The sequence below is a fragment of the Aethalodelphis obliquidens genome, unplaced genomic scaffold (genome assembly GCF_003676395.1).
Source record: "Aethalodelphis obliquidens isolate GAN/ISIS:26980383/991018 unplaced genomic scaffold, ASM367639v1 scaffold9, whole genome shotgun sequence".
Taxonomy (NCBI): domain Eukaryota; kingdom Metazoa; phylum Chordata; class Mammalia; order Artiodactyla; family Delphinidae; genus Aethalodelphis; species Aethalodelphis obliquidens.
In genome coordinates this window covers 27,186,531-27,206,881 of record NW_020837953.1, presented here as the reverse complement: position 1 = coordinate 27,206,881, position 20,351 = coordinate 27,186,531, and the positions used below count along the sequence as shown (strand labels likewise).

The 20,351-nt window shown below is 38.3% G+C and overlaps 2 protein-coding genes across 5 annotated transcripts in view; one reads left to right on the top strand and one right to left on the bottom strand.

The window, feature by feature from the left end:
• The window catches only part of ZBTB8A (zinc finger and BTB domain containing 8A), a 49,689-nt gene extending 34,875 nt beyond the window's left edge, over positions 1-14,814 (top strand). The window contains exons 3-5 of the mRNA XM_027109268.1: positions 6,141-6,961; positions 9,375-9,544; positions 14,129-14,814. Coding sequence (XP_026965069.1) covers positions 6,142-6,961; positions 9,375-9,544; positions 14,129-14,461 — 1,323 coding nt within the window. The 5' untranslated portion in view covers position 6,141 and the 3' untranslated portion in view covers positions 14,462-14,814. The remainder of the gene's footprint in view (positions 1-6,140; positions 6,962-9,374; positions 9,545-14,128) is intronic.
• Positions 1-20,351, bottom strand: part of TSLIG1 (tRNA splicing ligase complex subunit 1) — a 72,132-nt gene that overhangs the window by 30,398 nt on the left and 21,383 nt on the right. For 2 of the 4 annotated variants that reach the window (XM_027109271.1, XM_027109272.1), the window contains exon 7: positions 11,559-11,619. The exons of the other annotated variants lie outside the window; for them this stretch is intronic. In XM_027109271.1, the coding sequence (XP_026965072.1) occupies positions 11,581-11,619 (39 nt within the window). In that variant the 3' untranslated portion in view covers positions 11,559-11,580. The remainder of the gene's footprint in view (positions 1-11,558; positions 11,620-20,351) is intronic. 4 annotated transcript variants of the gene reach the window in all.

Here is a 20,351-nt window from a genome sequence, read left to right as displayed (position 1 = left end):
TTTTTTTTTTCGGTACGCGGGCCTCTCGCTGTTGTGGCCCAGCGGCATGTGGGATCTTCTCGGACCGGGGATCTTCCCGGACCGGGGCACGAACCCGTGTGCCCTGCATCGGCAGGCGGACTCCCAACCACTGCGCCACCAGGGAAGCCCTAGGATATTTTTTAAGTGAAACTTGATAAGCTTATCCTAATTTTTATATAGAAGAACAAAGAGACAATCAGAATTTTAAAAAATATATTTATTTATTTATTTCGGGTGCACTGGGTCTTAGCTGCGGCACACAGGATCTTCGTTGCAGTGTGCGGGATCTTTAGTTGCAGCATGTGAACTCTTAGTTGTGGCATGCATGCAGCATCTAGTTCCCCAACCAGAGATCGAAGCTGGGCCCCCTGAATTGGGAGCATGGAGTCTTACCCACTGGACCACCAGGGAAGTCCCCAGAATTTTTTTTTTTAATGTTATTTGAAGAAGACCTAGGTGGGGGAACTCATTTTAGAGATTTAGTAATTAAAGCTGTGATGTGGGGCTTCCCTGGTGGTGCAGTGGTTGAGAGTCCACCTGCCGATGCAGGGGACACGGGTTCGTGCCCCGGTCCGGGAAGATCCCACATGCCGCGAAGCAGCTGGGCCCGTGAGCCATGGCCGCTGAGGCTGCGCGTCCAGAGCCTGTGCTCCGCAACAGGAGAGGCCACAGCAGTGAGAAGCCCACGTACCGCAAAAAAAAAAAAAAGCTGTGACATATTGGTGCAGAGAGATAGTCAAATTAAACTGAACAGACAGCTCAGAAACAGATCCATGAATTTATGGAAACTAGATGAATAACAGAGGTAGCATTACAGATTAGTGGGGAAAGGATTTGCTGTTCAATAAGCAGTGCCAGAAAGATTCATTATCTATATGAAAAAAAATTAGAATACCATATGCAAAATCAATAGTAGATTAAAGCCCTAAAAGTGAAAAACAGAACTTTAAAAAATATCTTTATGTCCTTGAGATAGTGATTTCTTAAACAAGATAGAGAAAACACTTTGATTGATAAGTTGACTGTATTAAAACTGAAAGCTGCTTTTTAATGAAAACTATCTTTAATGGAGTTAAAAAGACAAACCACAGATGAGAGAAGATATCTGCAAGGCATATAACTGATAATGGATTTGTATGTTGGGTATATAAAGGATACCTATAAATCAATAAGAAAAAGATAATCCAGTTTTACAAATAAGAAAGGATATTGTGTAGATAACATTACTGGCCCCAGTTCATCACCCCCTACCAACATTCACACACTTTGTTGTATGACTTTGCAGTTCTTCTCACTAACAGACCAGAGGATATTTCTCCCTTTTGGCCATGTGATTTGCTTTGGTCTATTAGAATATGTGACAGTGTGGCAGTTACAAGCCTAAGCCTTAAGAGACCTCATGTATTTCCTCTTGGGCTTTTATACTTCAGCCATTGTTGTGAGAGGAAATTGTCTGAGCTGGCCTACTAGTCCCAGGAGGAAGATGTAAGACCATGTAATAACACAGCCACTTTAGACAAGCTGCCCCATCCAACCCAAAGGCACTAAGCTAAATAAATACTATTGTATAACATTGTTTTTGTGGTTAGCTGTTATTCAGTGTTACTTGACAACATTGTAATGAGCAAGGAAATTCACTTAATCATGGTCAACAAACATTAAAAGTTGTTCAGTCCATACAAATAAAAGCAATAGCATACCATTGCATATCCATAAGATTGGCAAAATTTAAAAGTCTGATAATATTAAGTGTTGGCAAAAATTGAGGAGTAGAAATTGATATATACCATTAGTGGGAGTGCACACCTAAAAAGCAGGTGACATGATTCTGGCCATTGAGTTGCAGGATGTGGCATCTGGAAGAACTTTTTTTTTTTCCTGATAAAAAAGAAAATAGACTGGGCTGGTAATTGCCTTTTGTCTTTTTGTTTTCTTCCTGCCAGGAACATGGACATGAGACTGCAGATGGGGCACTCATCTTGCAGCATGAGGTGTTTTAATTTCATTACTTATATTTTTCATATATTAAATTCATTTGATTCCTCTTCAAACGTACCTCTTCTTTTTTTTCCTTTTCTTATGGATAATAATAATAAAATAAAAGGAGAATAGCTAAAATTTGTGAAGTACTTACTACATGCCAAACACTGTTTTGAGTGGTATATGTACATCAACTCATTCAATCCTCACAATAATCCTATGAAATAAGTGCTATTTTTGGTTCCACTTTACAGATAAGGAAACAGCAATACAAAGGTTAAATACATTGCCCAGGTTCACACAGCTAGTTAAGTGATAGAGCTAGAATTCCAATCAAGCTACCTGGTTCTAGTGTCTGTGCTCATAACTATGTGCTAGTCTACATCACCTTTTATCTTTGATCATTTTTTTTTTTTTGCGGTACGCGGGCCTCTCACTGCTGTGGCCTCTCCCGTTGCGGAGCACAGGCTCCGGATGCGCAGGCTCAGCGGCCATGGCTCACGGGCCCAGCTGCTCCGCGGCACGTGGGATCTTCCCGGACCGGGGCACGAACCTGCATCCCCTGCATCGGCAAGTGGACTCTCAACCACTGCGCCACCAGGGAAGCCCCTATCTTTGATCATTTTAAACATACTTATTTAATAGCCTATTAGAGTTTTGTACTATTTTTCTCAAATTCTTGGGGTTCTAATTCTCTGCTTGTTATGCCTGCTGATTCTTCTTTATAAAGAACAATTGCCTTGTGTATTTTACTATTTTTGACTCATTCATTCAACAGCATTGATTGAGCAGCTGTTGTTTGCTCAAGTGCTGTTCAAGGAGCTGGGAATATATAAGTAAACAAAACAGGCAAACTGTGCTCTCTTGGACCTTAAATTCTAGTAGGAGAAAACAAAGAGTAAATGAGAAAGGGGACGGAGAGTGGGAGGAGGTGCTTACATGGAATGGTAAAGGGGGCTTCCCTGGTGGTGCAGTGGTTAAGAATCCGCCTGCCAATGCAGGGGACACGGGTTTGAGCCCTGGTCTGGGAAGATCCCACATGCCACGGAGCAACTAAGCGCGTGCACCACAACTACTGAGCCTGCGCTCTAGAGCCCGTGCTCCACAACAAGAGAAGCCACCACAGTAAGCCTGCGCACTGCAACGAAGAGTAGCCCCTGCTTGCCTCAACTAGAGAAAGCCCGCGCACAGCAACGAAGACCCAGCGCAGCCAAAAATTAACTAATTAATTTAAAAAGAATGGTAAAGGAAAGCCTTTATTTAAATTAATTTATTTTAATTAATTAATTTTTTTAAAAAGAACGGTAATGGGAGAAGAAATCTTCTCCCTTTAATCTTCACCTGGCTAATGGTAAAGGAAATGGTAAAGGATAAGGTGACATTTGAGCAGAGTCCTAGAAAATGTGAGAATGTGAGCTATGTGTATATCTGGAGGAAGCATTTCCAAGCAGAAGGCATAGCAAGTACAAGGCTGCATGACAGGAACATGCCTTGAATGTTTGGGAACAAGCAGAGGTCTTTGGAGCTGGAATGCAGTGTGTGAGGGGTAGAGCAGAAGGGATGCGGGCAGAGAGGTTCCAGGAGGGGCAGGATGCAGATGGTGTAGGTCATGAGAAGAACTTTGGGGCTGGGTGGGGAACCTTTCTTTGGAGAGTTTTGTGCAGAGGGGTAACATGATTTCACTCGTGTTTCAGAAGCGTCACCATGGCTGCTGTATTCAGACTAGACTGAAGTTGCAAGGAGACTAATTAGGAGGCTGTTGATAGTAGGTGATGGAGTGAAGTGGTAACAGCAGTAGCACAGAAGTGGTAGGATTTTGGATTTGTTTTGAAGGTAAAGCTGACAACACACAGTCAAAGATGACTCTTCATGTTTTTGGTCTAAATAAGTGGAATGGAGTTACCATTTCCTGAGATGGATAGGGCTATAGGAAAGGCAGGTTTAAGATGAGGATGAATGAAGAGTGGTTTGGGATCTGTTGAGCTCAGGATGCCTATTAAACATCTAAGTGGAGATGCAGATAAACAGATAATTTGAGTCTGAGGTTCAGGGAAGAGGTCAGGGGCTAGATATGTAAAGTGGTATTTAAAGCTATGAGACTGGATGGGCTCACCTAGGGAATGATATAAGTAGAGGAGAGGTCTGAGCCCTGAGGCCTGCGACATTCCAGCTGTAGGGGAGAAAAAATTTTCCTTGACCTTCTTCCGGGCTGTGCCTGAAAATCAAACTAACAGATTAGCAGGAGAAATGCATACAAATTTACTCAATATAAATTTTACATGACACAGAAGGCTGCATAAGGAAATGAAGGCCCGAAGAGACAGACCTGAGTATTTTTATGCTAGGCTTGGTGAAGAGTGGAGAGTCGTGGAAGAATGTGGTAGAATAAGGAGTAAGAGGTAAGGTTAGAAAACTGGGGCACACCCAGCAAAGCCTGTTTGTTCAGAGTCTTCTCAGCGTCCCTTTGTCTTCTGAGATAAGGAGGCTCCTTTCCTCTGGGTGTAGGGTGGACACCTCTCACCTGAGGGTTTTGTGATCTGTTGCAGTGGAAAAGGGAGGGGGTGTCAGAGTGACCTTCCTGCTTCTGCTGTTTACTCAGACTCCTTCAGTTCAAAATACTCAATATGCCAAGGTGCCATCTTGGGGGGGAGCATGTCCTGAATCCCAAAGCACTTAGAGATTAGACAAGGAAGAGCCAGGAGAGGAGACTGAGGAGTGAGCAGTAGAAGAACCATGAAGGAGTGGTGTCCTGGCAGCCAAGTAAGTGCAACAAGTGTTTGAAAGGATGAAAAGAGTGATCCACTGTGTCAGTAAAATGAGGACAAAGAAGTGACCATTGGATTTGACAACATGCAGGTTACTAATGATCTTTCAAAAAATAGGTTTTGATGGATGGGGATGGAAACCTGATTAGAATGGGAGAAGTGAAGATAGCAAATGAAAAAACCAAGACAAAAAACTCTTTCAATGAACTGTGTGTAAAGGGAGCAGAGAAATGGAGTTGTAGCCAGAAATAGATGTGAAATCAAGGGGAGTTTTAAAGATAGGCCATATTAGACATCATGGTGGTACAATATTGGAAATGATCCACTCTGTACAGAGACGGGAATGACTGAGTTCAGTTTAAGCAGAGCTTATTTCCCACCTGGCCTGGGTTCTGAGAGCTTCCCTCCTGAGCAGTTTGGCATTTGCTTCTGCAAGGTGTCCCCACAGACACCACCAGCCCAGGACTAATTCTCACGGTAATTTTTCAGTTTGAGGTTTCCCACACCAAGCAGGTAAAATAAATTTGGACTCCGGAACCTCACAAAGCACAACCTTGGGTTTGATATCTCACCTAGGGATTTTTTTCTTCCCAACTAAGGCCCTGCAAAGACAAACTTTCTTTGCCTTTTCCCTGGACTTCGGGGCAAAGTTTACTAGTCCTTTTTCATTACGGTTGAATCCTTAGAGAGTTCCAGTTTCTGTTACTGATAAAAACCGGAGCCCATGCTGCTGCCCCAGCAGCTCAGCCATACAGTTTAAAGCCTTGGCAGTATTTAGCCAGCATCTCTAGAGATTTGTGACAGCAAAGTTTCAGCACTTTCTAGACCACCATTTTGCTGGAATCAGAAATCTTCTCCCTTCATTCTTCACCTGGCTAATTCCTAGTCATCTTTGAGGTCTCAGCTTAAATGTGACTTCTTGGAGAGGTATTCCCTAACCCTCTCCATCCCAATCTAAACTAGTTCACCTTTTTATACTAAGAGCACGCTCCTTCTGTCTTAGCACTTAACTTGTCATTTATAACTTCATATGAGTATTTGTTTCAAGCTGGTACCCGGCTAGATTAAAAACTACATGGAGGCAAGAATCAAGCCTGTTTAGTTCACCATATATAGCAGAAGGCCTGATTTATAGAAGATGCTCAATCAGGTTCAGTGACTGAACAAATAATTGTCTAAAAATGTAATAACTAAGAGTAGAGTCTTACATGATATCCTGAAACCCATTATCTTCTGTGTCTTGGAGACGATATTCTCTAAGGAGAAAGTGTTTTTAATGGAAAAAGGACAGAGGTTTCTGACTGTCATTTTACTTGACTCAGAGAAGCAGTGTTACTCCGATTTTTGGTAACCACTGTTTCTTTTCCTCTTTAGAATGGAGATCTCCTCTCATCAGTCTCACCTCCTGCAACAACTGAATGAGCAGCGCAGGCAGGATGTATTTTGTGACTGCAGTATTCTGGTTGAAGGAAAGGTCTTTAAAGCCCATCGAAATGTATTATTTGCTAGTAGCGGCTACTTTAAAATGCTTCTTTCCCAGAACTCCAAGGAGACAAGTCAGCCAACCACAGCAACGTTTCAGGCTTTCTCCCCTGACACTTTTACAGTTATCCTGGACTTTGTCTATTCCGGCAAGCTCTCTCTCACAGGTCAGAATGTCATAGAAGTGATGTCCGCTGCTAGCTTCCTTCAGATGACTGATGTCATTAGTGTATGTAAGACCTTTATTAAATCTTCATTAGACATTAGTGAAAAAGAAAAGGATCGCTATTTCAGCCTTTCGGATAAAAATGCCAGTTCTGATGGTATAGAACGCTCCTCTTTTTATAGCGGTGGCTGGCAAGATGAAAGCAGTTCTCCACATTCTCACCTAAGCCCAGATCAAGGAACAGGTATAAGTGGGAAATCTTGGAGTAAGTATAATTACCATCCAGCCTCCCAAAGGAATACTCAACAGCCTCTGGCCAAGCATGAACAAAGGAAAGATTCCATTAAAAAATCCAAACATTTGAGGTTGTCACAACCTTCTGAAATGGCTCATTATAAGTCAAGCAAACGAGAAGCACGAACATCTGATTCTTCCAGCCACATCTCGCAATCTGAAGAACAGGCACAAATGGATGCGGAAATGGACTCTACTCCTGTTGGCTATCAGTATGGTCAAGGATCCGATGTCACATCAAGAAGTTTTCCAGGTACCCAGAAAGAGAATCAGTCCCCTCAGTCAGGTTCCAAGACTCTGATGTAAATCAATCCTATCTCAACATGCCCTTACTTTTAGGTGTTATGGGAAGTTGAAACAAGTGATTTTTTTTTAAGTCATACTTCTCTAATGAAATCTATGCATAAAACACAAATTTTAAAAATTATAATACTGGATAAATTTAATGAAGTCAAAACAATAGAGTTCTGAGGGTCAGAAACCCATGAATTTCGAAACCTGCTTATCTGTGGGCAATTAGATTACTGTTAAATGTAAAGCTCTTTTGTAAAGTGGTTCAATCCTTAAGACACATATTTTCACTTTATTTTTTAAAATTTTATATTGGAGTATAGTTGATTAACAATGTTGTGTTAGTTTCAGGTGTACAGCACACTTTGCTGTACAGTTATACATCATATTCAGTTATATATCATATTTTCACTTTAAATAGTTTACTTTTTTTTTTTTTGCGGTACGCGGGCCTCTCACTGTTGTGGCCTCTCCCGTTGCGGAGCACAGGCTCCGGACGCGCAGGCTCAGCGGCCATGGCTCACAGGCCCAGCCGCTCCGCAGCATGTGGGATCTTCCCGGACCGGGGCACGAACCCGTGTCCCCTGCATCGGCAGGCGGACTCTCAACCACTGCGCCACCAGCGAAGCCCTACTTTTTTTTCTGAGTATTCACTCAGGAGCAGTATTTTTATACAGAAAAGTTAAATAGAGCAACCATACATATTGGTAAAGGTTCACAGACCCAGTATCGAAAAGAAATTAAACTAAATCTGATTTTATTAAGATATAAATACATAATTTTAAAAAACTTAACTAATACAACATATAATATTGATACTGTATCTCTGTACCACCATGAGGCATCTCATTTTTATCATAGTAGTAAAATGCAGAGATATTATTGGAGGCTGATAGTTTCAAAGTAGAGAACAGAGATTAGAAATGTATATCATCCAGTTCCCCCCACCAATTAATCAGTTAGCAAATTTGCTTAATATTTTACATGTGAATTTAAAGAAAAATTATGATAAAATTAAACTCTTGCAGAGTATAAGATTTAGATGACAATTATACTCCAATAAGGATGTTAAAAAAAGAAAAAAAGATTTAGTTGATATATTTAAGTTTTTTAATTTTAGAAAATTTCCAAGTATATATAAAAGTAGAGTAGTCTAATTAACCGCCATGCACCCGTTACCCAGTCCCACTCATGACCAGTCTTGTTTCATTTGTACCTCTGCCCCCGACCACTCCCATTTTTAAGCAAATCTCAGACATCATGTTTTCATGTGTAAATATTTCAGAATGTGTCCCTAAAATATAGTCTTAGAAAAAAAACTACAATACCATTATTATCATACCTAAACAAAATTAACAAGTCCTTAATATCACTAAAAGCCAATCAATATTCACATTTCCCTGGTTGTGTAAATTTGAAAATAATTTGGTTATAGGTAACATATTTAAAAGTAATAGGCAACCTGATTGATTTTTACTAATCACATTTTCCTGTAGGATACTAACATGAAAATACATGAAACTGTATCATATTATAAAAGCTTTCTGAAAATGCTGAGGCACTCTACCATTGACCAAGGCAGACAGAAATAACAGCAAAAATGGGAAATCTCTGTTGCATTTTAAAACAGCAACAAAGTTATCCTTTCTTGGGCTTTGCACTTTTGTAACTCTAGGTTATTTAAATCTAACTTCAATAATGAACAGCTGAACTTAACTGCTGTTAAATTGAGAAGGTTTGCCTCCAACCACAACTAACATTTTGAATATGTGTGAGTTTTAAAACAAACGATTAAAGATCCTTGACACTTTTTAACCTTTAAAAGAAAAGCAGTACAGCTGTATGAAAAGTAAGAGCAAGGGGGTTCAGACATCTGGTGTGTGTGCTTGGCTGCGGAGCCAATGGGGTGAAACTACCATCTGTGGGATTATGACTGAATGCATGCAAGTCAGATTCTTGCCCAGGTGGAACGATTAAAAAGATTTTTTTAAAGAAAAGTTAAGAGCGGGGGGCGGGGGTGATAAACCCATGTAAATAAAACAAGTTACTTAAAAGCGTAAAGACCCTGGATTGTGTCTGTAGTTTTAAAATCTAGTAGTACTACTTCTTTACTTAAATCTAGTGACTCTATGCCATTAAATAAAAAGATGAGTGGGACAGTCTAAATCTACCCAGGCTTTGTAAATATATCAAATCCTGAAGGTACGGTTCTATACTTAGGATTACACTGACAATCTAGTCTTTATAAAATTTCTTCCTTCTCCTTGTTGCCTACCTTTCCGAGATTGGACTCTCCAGCCCCTTTTGGATTCTTGATGTTATCAGAACGGTGATTATGAACTTTACGGTGACTTAATCAAACTGTCTCTTGACAGATGACCTGCCCAGGATGAGGTTCAAGTGCCCGTACTGCACACATGTGGTGAAGCGGAAGGCAGACCTCAAGCGCCACCTTCGTTGTCACACAGGAGAAAGGCCCTATCCCTGTCAAGCTTGTGGGAAAAGATTTAGCCGGCTAGACCATCTAAGTAGCCATTTTCGAACAGTATGTATATGATTTTTCATCATTTTACTTTTTAGGAAATACATGCATTTATCTGCTTAGGATAATCTAGTTCACTGAGGAAAATCTTTTCACACAACTATGCAATATTAAACAATTTTTCCAATTTAATGTTTTACTTTGCACATAATGCATACTTTTATATATTTTAAATTTTTATTTTTTTATTTTTGGCTGTGTTGGGTCTTCCGTTGCTGCACATGGGCTTTCTCTAGTTGCGGCAAGCGGGGGCTACTCTTCTTTGCAGTGCACGCTTCTCATCGTCGTGGATTCTCTTGTTGTGGAGCACGGGCTCTAGAGCGCAGGCTCAGTAGTTGTGGTGCATGGGCTTAGCTGCTCCACGGCATGTGGGATCTTCCCAGGCCAGTGCTCAAACCCTTGTCCCTTGCATTGGCAGGCAGATTCTTAACCACTGCGCCACCAGGGAAGCCCCATATTTTTTAAAATAGGTTTTTTTTTCTCCTCTGAAACCTTGAAATAAGAGATATTCTTTTGAATATCCATTTCAATTCACTTAAAATCTATTATTTTTATATCCCGGTTTTTTCAGAGCCAAAGACAATGTAAACTTTTAAAATGTTTAAAACTTTTTAAATGTCTATGTCAGAATCACCACTTCAGATATTAAGCATCTGCTAGTGATTCTTGAATCCTTATCTGGTAGGTTGTCAGTCTAGTTTCTGCTGTCTGACCTCTCTCCACTACAGCCTCTTTCTAGTGTCTCTCCAGTTTCTCTGGTCTCCTGAAGGAATGGAGTGAGATGGGCAATAGGGCGACTCTCAATCAAGGACTGGACTGTCAGCAGTCAGAAAAATCTCAGGGAATTTTCTGTTCAGTGCTCTGGTGGTTTAATAAGGTAGTGATGGGACTTCCCTGGTGACATTGGTAGTGACATTGGAATTATTCTGCTGTTCATCTTGCAACAAAAATTTTTTCCAAAATTGATGTTCTATTACCCATACTTTTATTTCATTTATACGAGCTCCTTTTAATTTGGAAGGGTATTGGTCACTTGATGCATTGCTTTCTAGGGATTCATCCAACAAATATATATTGAGCACCTACTATGTGCCAGACCCTTTTCTAAGAGCTAGGTATACGGCAGTGAGCAAAACAAACTCTCTGCCTTCATTAATCTCTGAAGCTAATTTAAAAGTTAAAATAACCTTTTATTATTACAAAAGCAATAAGTATGCATTATAAAAACTACGAAAATAGACGTAAGAATAAGAAAATTAAAATATCATATTTTTACCACCCAGATATTACCATTCTTAACACTTTATCATGTGCATTTATTTTTTTTTAACCAAAATGATATCATACTGTATATGCTATTTTGTAACCTGCTTTCTTTTTTTGTTTTTAGATTTATTTATTTTATTCATTTATTTTTGGCTGCATTGGGTCTTCGTTGGTGCACGTGGGCTTTCTCTTGTTGCGGCGAGCGGGGGCTACTCTTCCTTGCCGTGCACAGGCTTCTCATTGCGGTGGCTTCTCTTGTTGTAGAGCACGGGCTCTAGGCGTGCGGGCTTCAGTAGTTGTGGCACACGGGCTCAGTAGTTGTGGCTCGTGGGCTCTAGAGTGCAGGATCAGTAGCTGTGGCGCACGAGCTCAGTTGCTCCGCGGTATGTGGGGTCTTCCCAGACCAGGGCTCAAACCCGTGTCCCCTCCATTAGCAGGCGGATTCTTAACCACTGCGCCACCAGGGAAGCCCCTGTAACCTGTTTTCTTTAGTGAATAATCTCTACCTTTCCATCTCAATAAAATTTTATGTGTTACACAGTTCAAATTTACCTATAGTTTCCTAAAATACCACTTATAGCTGGTGTGTCCAAGCCAGAATCCAATCCAGAACTCATCTCATTGTTAGATCCCTTAAATATGTTTTTGAGCTAGCATAGTTCCCTACCCGCCCCTGCCACCTCCCAACCTTTTTAAAAATAACATTGACTTACTGAAGATATTGAGCCAATTGTTTTACAAAATATCCTACCTCTGGATTTCTCTGCTTGCTTCTACATGGTGTCATCTTTAGCTTGTTCTTTTATCACCCCCTGCATTTTCCGAAAACGAGAAGTTTTATCTAGAGGCTTAATGGATTCAAGTTAAATACTCTCATCAAAGACAAAATTGTATGTTTCATATTGTGTCACATTAGGAGACACATCATATCTGGTGGACCCATCATTCATGTTGTTACAATTGATCACTGGATTAGGGTGATGATACTATGATCCCACCATTGCATTGTAATTAGAAAGGAATCTCTGTGTAACTATTTTGGTATTATATGACTATCCATTTCCCCATGAACTATTCATTTAATAGTATTAATACCAATTGGTAATCTCTGTCCAAATTATTAATTTTACTTGGAGTTGTGGAATGATTTACTAGTATTATCCTTCCTTCTATATTATTAGCTGGAATTCTATAAAGTAAAGCTTTCCTTCATCACCTGGGGCTATTTGGTTACTTTGAAATAGGGTTCCTGCGGGAGAAGCAAGATAAATGTTTAATTATTTCCCTTTAACCACCAATTTTCAAAGTGAAGAGTGATTTAATAGTAGTCTCAAATGGTATATGAGTTTTTTCTGGCTTTGTTTTTTTAAATAGCATATGTTCTCATGAATTTTCATTGGTTCATTATGTTTGGATCCATAACAATTATTATTTTTTTGATACTCAAAATTTCAAATTTGTGCAGTGGGGACCTTTGAAGCTGGCTCTTGTGTCCTTTTGTCACAACTCCATTAAATTTTCAGTGCTCTTGTTCTCTGGCTCCAAAAGAGCCCTAGGCTCATCTTGTACTTCCCCCGCCACAAAACTGGAATCAGCCATTTCTCAAAGGAGCTTTGGTACCTCTTAGCGGGGAATGAAATTAGAAACCAAAATTTGGACACGCAGGGTGCTCATTGTTATTAGGGTATCCTTTTTAGATTGTTTCTGAGCTAGAAGGTATATATTTTTAAAATAGTGAGTTCATGATGATATTTTCAGTTTTAACATTAAAGTGTTTCACTTAATTTCTTTGTCTTCATAACTGTATTGGATTTGGAGGGGGATGAACATGAATCTGTGTCAGAACTTTGTAATAAAAACAGTGCCACATAGGATAACCATAATATTGATTCTATCTCAGGAGAAATAAAGGTACACTCAAATTATGTACTTTCAACATTTACTGATTAATATGTCAGTGGTTAAGCAGAAGATAATAACTGTACTGAGTGGTAGTCCCATACATTTTCTTAGATATTTTACCAGACTGCTTTAGTTCTCTTGGGTTTTTTGACTATTTGTGTTTGGTGGCCCACTTTCATACCATTCTGACATTATCTAAATGAATATGCCATAAACATTAATTCAGCATATATAGTTAATTATATGTAATAATTTTTAGATTAGAATCTATAATCTATTGCTCTGACAGCTATTGAACAAAGTTACTAACTATAATATACAATTATTCATCAATTACAACTTCTTCCCAAAGCATTTCACACATATTAACTCATTTGGTCCACACAACCTGAGCTGTATCCCTATTAGTAATAACGGAGCAGTTAGGAATAATAATAGACTGATATGTAGCAGAACCACCATAGTGGTTGTTTATAACCAGTGTCCATTCTGATAGTCAGGCTTCTGTTCTGTTTGGGTGGTGCCCATACCTTACCAGTTGTTAAATATTTTGACAGTCACCTGGAAGCAGGTTTATAATGTTTTAAGTTACTTGCTTCAAGATAACATGGTTATTAAATGACAAAAGCAGGACTAGAACCCAAGCTTTCCAATTCCTAGTCCAGTCTTCTTTCTATTAGATCTTTCATTAATAAAAGTGGCAATAATCCTTATATTGAAAAATATTTTTTGATAAATTTAAATTTGGGACAATATTTTTTCTTTCTCTAGCGAAATAACACAATATTAGTATTCAAATGAAATGAGTTTTTTCTCCTGAATTAAGATATGTAAAGTCCTGGGCTTCCCTGGTGGCGCAGTGGTTGAGAGTCCGCCTGCCGATGCAGGGGACATGGGTTCGTGCCCCGGTCTGGGAAGATCCCACATGCCGCAGAGCGGCTAGGCTCGTGAGCCATGGCCGCTGAGCCTGCGTGTCCGGAGCCTGTGCTCCGCAACGGGAGAGGCCACAACAGTGAGAGGCCCGCGTACCGCCAAAAAAAAAAAAAAAAGATATGTAAAGTCCTTAGAAAAGTATATGGCAGATATTAAGTGTTTGCAATAATTTTGTATTATTCTGGGAATGTGTCCCTTGTTACCTCAGATATAAAAATATTATTGGATTAAGGGATATGTAAAATTATTAAGTATGTAATATTAATCATAAAAACATAGTAGACATTATTTAGAGAAAGCTGGTATTTAATATTTCTGTGACATTAATTTATCACCAAAACCTGTGATTTTTTTCTAATAACTAGATGTTAATTTAATACTAATGCTTGGCTTTGAACATTTTAAATTTATGAATTGGTACTTAGAATATCAAACTGTTCTGCTTTTGAAAAATCTTTTTTTATCACTATTTAAATCTCTACACAGATTCACCAGGCATGCAAACTCATCTGCAGAAAATGCAAACGCCATGTGACTGATCTAACAGGTCAAGTGGTACAGGAAGGAACCAGGCGCTACAGACTCTGTAATGAGTGCCTTGCTGAAGTTGGCATAGACAGCCTCCCCATTGATTTGGAAGCTGAACAGCATCTTATGTCCCCATCAGATGGAGATAAGGATTCCAGATGGCACTTGGGTGAGGATGAGAATAGATCATACGTGGAAATTGTAGAGGATGGGTCTGCTGATCTGGTCATACAACAGGTTGATGATAGTGAAGAAGAAGAAGAAAAGGAAATAAAGCCCAACATCAGGTAGCTGGGGTGTGAACCAACAGATCTGGCATGTCTGCAACTTACATTGACTTCCCATAACTCTCTCTTTCCATGGTCAGAGTCTGGTTAACAAATTATCAGACTGACCTGAAAGTAATGACCTGATACCATTTGCATGCTTTCTGAACAGACCATTGTATCCATTCTGAACTTTGTTGCCCTAAAATCTGTTGCTGCACTGGAAAGAAAGAAAGACCTAGCTTGAGTTGGCATGATGGATGAACAATTAATCCTCTTACTTTTATTACAGAGATACCTTTTTTTTTAATATTGGAAGATCTACTTAGTGAACTTTTTCAAAGAAAATATTTTAAATAAATTCACCACAACCAAACTGTATATAAGATAATTTCAAGGTGTTTCAAAAACATATAAACTACCACTATTGAATTTTCACAGGGAACCAGGTAAGAGCACATTTAAGGGTCTGGCACCCTACCTGACTAAACTAATTAGTCCATTACCTTCAGACTGAAAATGACCTATCATTATTCCAATAATTATGGCGGAAAACAAACCTAAACTGTTTGAAATCATTCATATTTGAAACTTTTGTCTTTAAGTTAAAAATTACTCTTATGTAGTCAGTGTTTAAAAAGAACAAACTCTAAAATAGAAGCTGATCAGAGATTATATACAGACATCACTTTCTTAAAGCAGGAAACCAATACTGTCAAGGTAGTTTTCTGAGGATCTGTCTATATAGCTGTCTTCCTCTCCAGAGAAAAAAAGAAAACTGGAGGTTCTTACCGGTTCTTAAGTTAATTTCCTCCATTTATATACTACTATATTACTTATAAAGTGCTCTTTCACACATCTCCCCACCTAATCAGCAAGGTAAATAGTATTGTCTCTGATTTACAAATGAGGAAATTAAGGTCAGAAAGTTTAAGTGGTGGGACTGGTAACTGGACAGGTTTTGATTTTAAACAGTCCTCTTTCAACTGCCTCTCCCTGGATAGTCCCCTGAAATGGTGAAGAAGTGAAGTCAAACCTCACCAATCTGCAATTATTATAAAAAGAAGCCTATGAGAATTAGAAAGTATGAAAGAAGAGGAATTTAATCACCTTCAACAACATATAATATCTTGAACTAGAGTTATTCAAGTAGTGCTAAGTAATGTCCCTATAGTACCTATTGACATTTTATGTTATTTATATATAAATTTTATATATAAAACTATTTGAACACATTATTCTCCTAAGTTCTTTAAGCAGTTTATATAATTTATATATAATTCTTCAAAACAAACTTTTCTACTAGAATACAAAATTAAGTTTTAACTCCTCCCCTATATGAATTATGAAACATTCCAAAATTACAGTCAAATTGGAGATGCATTATTTTAGTTGTAAAGATAAAATCTAAATACTAGAAGAACGGTTCATAAAGGTCTTGGCAAGTTATCCCAATTAAGCTTGTTTTAATTTTGATAGAGGCTCCATGTATTATACTGTATTTTTAACTGCCATGACATACCTCAAGATCCTTTTTATGTTATTTTCTCTTATTCTTTAATTAATGATTGTCCTTAATACCAATTTGTGGGCCAAAATGGTTAATTTCTTTAAGTTTTTTTTATAAATAGATGAATAACCACTTTGTTTTATGGTACCTAATTCTGAGATTTTTTTCAAGATTCCCCTGATGGTAAATTTCCAATTGCTTCAAGACCGGATAGTGTGCATTGAGTTCATTGTCTCCCAACATGACCATTCCTGAGTCAGGAGTCTTAACAATTACATTGTTCCAAATGAGGGAGGGAACACTTGTCATTCTTTAGTCTCACCAGAGGGTGATAACATCTTTCAAAATTGTAATCCGATTTTTAATCATTGGAACCAATAGGAAAAATGACTGACTTGAGCTTTATTTATAGAAATGAAGTTGTGCTTGCATGTGTATACTCTAACGCACTTTAGTCTATGATCTAAATGTTCTTTGATGCTACTATATTCTGCATGCAAACATCAGCATGATTGTCAGCAAGGTCCACTGAACACAGTGCCACCAGCACTTGTAGAGCCTTATCAGAAATAATGCTTTCTCATAATTGTTTATAACAAGCATCAAGCAATCCCCACAAAACAGCTATGAAATTCACCAAACTAGACAGTGCATCTGTTCTATCATTTTAGTATCATAAAAGAACATACGTGACATGTTTGTAAGTTGTAAATAATAACTCCAGTATCATCATATTTATCTAAGACTTTAGAGACCAATTCTTTTCTAGAGCGTAACTATTAATGGTTTCTAAGAAAACTGAATTCTTTGGCTCTTAAATGTGGGAAAATATTACATAGGGGTATAATCTGTTAATATAAGCTTTATTTATGCCAATATTTTTTGTTTTTTTTTTGCGGTACACGGGCCTCTCACTGTTGCGGCCTCTCCCGTTGCGGAGCACAGGCTCCGGACGCACAAGGTTCAGCGGCCATGGCTCACGGGCTCACGGGCCCAGCCACTCCGCGGCATGTGGGATCTTCCCGGACGGGTGCACGAACCCGTGTCCCCTGCATCGGCAGGCGGACTCTCAACCACTGCGTCACCAGGGAAGCCCTTTTTCTTTTTAATGTTAGGAAAATAATGGAAGTTGGTTAGACCAAAGTTTGCTCTTACAAGAATGCTGTTTTATCAGCTTCTGAATACCCTTCTAAATCTATGGTCCTCAAGATCCGGTTGATAGGATGAAGTTTTGCAAAATAAAGCACCACTGAGTCATGCCTACTGTCTGGAGGAAGCAGAATTGACTAGGCCAGTGGGTTAAAAGATTTTTTTTTACCCAAGAAACCCCTTCTTCAAATGAATTGTTTCATAGAGAAGTTCAACATTTAAGGAAACTCTAAAGGACAGAGCTGCTCTGGTTTAAGCTCCCTACAAACCTTTCCCCAGACACTGCAGAGCTCAGGAGTCCAGCACTGAAAACCTTGGGCTGTATCACTTTTTGAATTCCCTTTGAGCATTACAGTCTCACTTCATTACTCCTGTTACTCCTTGCACTTATAAGCTGGTAACCATAGAGCAGCAAATCACATCTTTACAAGGTTCCTTCTATAGTTATCATATATCTTAAGACCTTTTTAAGAACAAATTTTTCAATATTGTATGTCTGAGTGATGAAATCAAACACAGTTACTGCTTTTATGTGGCCAAGTTACTGCTTAATGGATGAAAAGTTTAGTGTTTCAGTTACTTATGAGCTCAGAACTCAATTCGTTAGTTATTTTGCTGAGTCATGCTAAGATATATTGAAATTTCCACTCATATTGGTTATATATGTTTGGAGTCCTAAAATTAATACTATGGAAAAATCACTAAAAACAGTACAGCATAAGATGTGTTTAACTGGGAAGGGTGATAATAGTAGGTACTGGAGGACCAAACTTTAGATTATAAATGGAAAGTTCTAAGTTATTTTATATTAGAGTGGATCAGTATTACTATTTATCATTTATATAGCATTTTATATTTGCAAAGTATTTAATAATTTTTATGTTATTCTTTACATATCTATGAAATAGGACATTTATCACATGAAAGGTAAAGAAATTGAGGCACAGAACAGTAAAGCAACCTGCCTAAGACAACCCAGTGAAACAGTGGCAAAAATAGGAATTAGAATGATCAGATTTTCTGAATCCTAGAATATCAGCTTAAATCACTGAGGTGTGTTGTGTATTACTCTATTTTATAAGATGAGTTTATACAAATTACAGTCAATTGTTTTAAAGCTGACGTCATTGTATGTGGATAAATCCTATACAGAATAAATATTATGTAAAGGATGTGACTTTGGTTACACGAGTTTCAATGATAAAAATTCAGGTTGTCACACAAGTGGCATTATTTAGCCAATTTTATATATTGTGAAGTATAATTAATATTTTATTTTGATACAGGAGTTTCTCAACTATTCATGCCAATTGAGCCATGAATAGAAGAGAAAAATGAAATCCACAGAGAATCTATAAACTTCATTTTCTAACTTATCAGCCTTCTCCCTAAAGTACCTGTGTTAATGCCAATGAAAAGTGAAATATGTTAATAAGCCACACACAGGAGAAGCCAGGGGACTCTTAATTATTATTTTGTTTGGCTGCACTGGGTCTTCGTTGTGGCGTGTGGGCTTCTCTCTGGTTGCAGTGCGTGGGTTCTCTAGTTGTGGCACGCCAGCTCAGTAGTTGCTTAGTTGCCCCACGGCCTGTGGGATCTTAGTTCCCTGACCAGGCATCAACCCCCTGTACCCTGCACTGGAAGGCAGATTCTTAACCACTGGACCACCGGGGAAGTCCCGGGACTCTTAACTTTTAAATGCAAAATATTTTGAAATGTATTTACTTAAAAGCATGATAAACACTTTTCCCTGCCTCTTTTAATTTTCTTCACACCAGCAAAAGCCATTGGTACTTCATCATCTTTAGATAGGAAACCAGTGACCAGGGTAATGCCAGTCATCTCTTTACCTTTGGGCTTGATTAGATCATTTGCAAACATTATTAAAGACAACTTGTAAAGTATATCTAAGAACTGATTATACTTTACTTCACTCTTTTGGATTTCTAGATACACAGATCCATTATATAGTTTCTTGATTTTCCCACTGGGAAAATCTTTTAATTCCTTGTTGATATTATTTACAACTACTTCTTTTATTGAGTAAATTATTTTATTCAGCCTTTAAGGGAAAAAAAATGGAACATTTTTACCTAGATAGTAGTTCTCAACCTTGGCTGCACTTGAGAATCACTTGTGGAAATTTCAAAAATACAGATGCCTAAGTAAAGCAGAATCTCTGGCAGATGGGGCCTGGATACATTTTTTTTTAATCTTTCCAGTGTCTTTTATGTGCAAAATAGGTCCCCTACTCAAGGTTTCCCTTTTTCTCCCCAGATAGATAGATGCTAAATTTGGGCAGTGGAACCATTTCACATTCCAGTCCACTGGTTCGCAACCCTATCATTAAGGAAAAAAAATTAAAATATGGTTGCCCAGTCCAAGAAAATATTAATTTTTGTGAAATTTTAAGATATTGTGTATGCCCCCTCATCTAAGCTTTTTATTAGGGTCAAATAGTATGGACACTAAATTAAAATAGCCCATTTTTACTTTGAGATGTATTTGCATTTTTATTTGATCATGGGTTGCAGTCTGGGAATTCACACAGTAATTCAGAGTAATTAAAGGACTATATTTGGAATATGTGACTGAAATACTATATCCTGAAATTTTGCAAGCTTTAATGTTTTCTTTGCTTTTGAAAAAGAAACCAGAACACTCTCCAAGCACTGTGAAACTTAATTGCTACACATTTGTATTCCATCAATGAATTGAATTAAATCAGTTTTTATTCAAGTTAAATGCCATACCAGAGAAACCAAGAAAGATGTCTTATTTAAAGAAGCCTTCAGATTAATTTGGAAAGAAAAATAAATGTCTTTGCTTTACTTCAAGTATTGCCATTAAAATTTTTTTTTGGAAAATAACTTGAAACGACTTTGGCATAAAGCACCGTCCTCATTCCCATAATTGAGGTTATGTATGCAATTCAAACATGACAAGTATATCCGTTCAGTAGTACTGTATATGCAGGCACCATTGCTTAATCTCCTACCAAAAAAGAAAATTATCCAATAAGGAAGTGGCACTTTCTTGCATAATTCAAAAAGGTTAAACGCTGAAATACAAGAAGATAATGTGTCTTTTGTTGCATATTTGAGTTGATTTTAAACTTCTTTTCCCCTGGAGGAAAAAAATCCACAAGGAATACAGCAGTGGAAAACGGCACCTGCACCAGACGCTCCAGTATTTGGGGGCCGTGTTAAAAAATGAAAGCCGTTTTCCCCTAAGCAGCAGCAACATCTATTCGCGC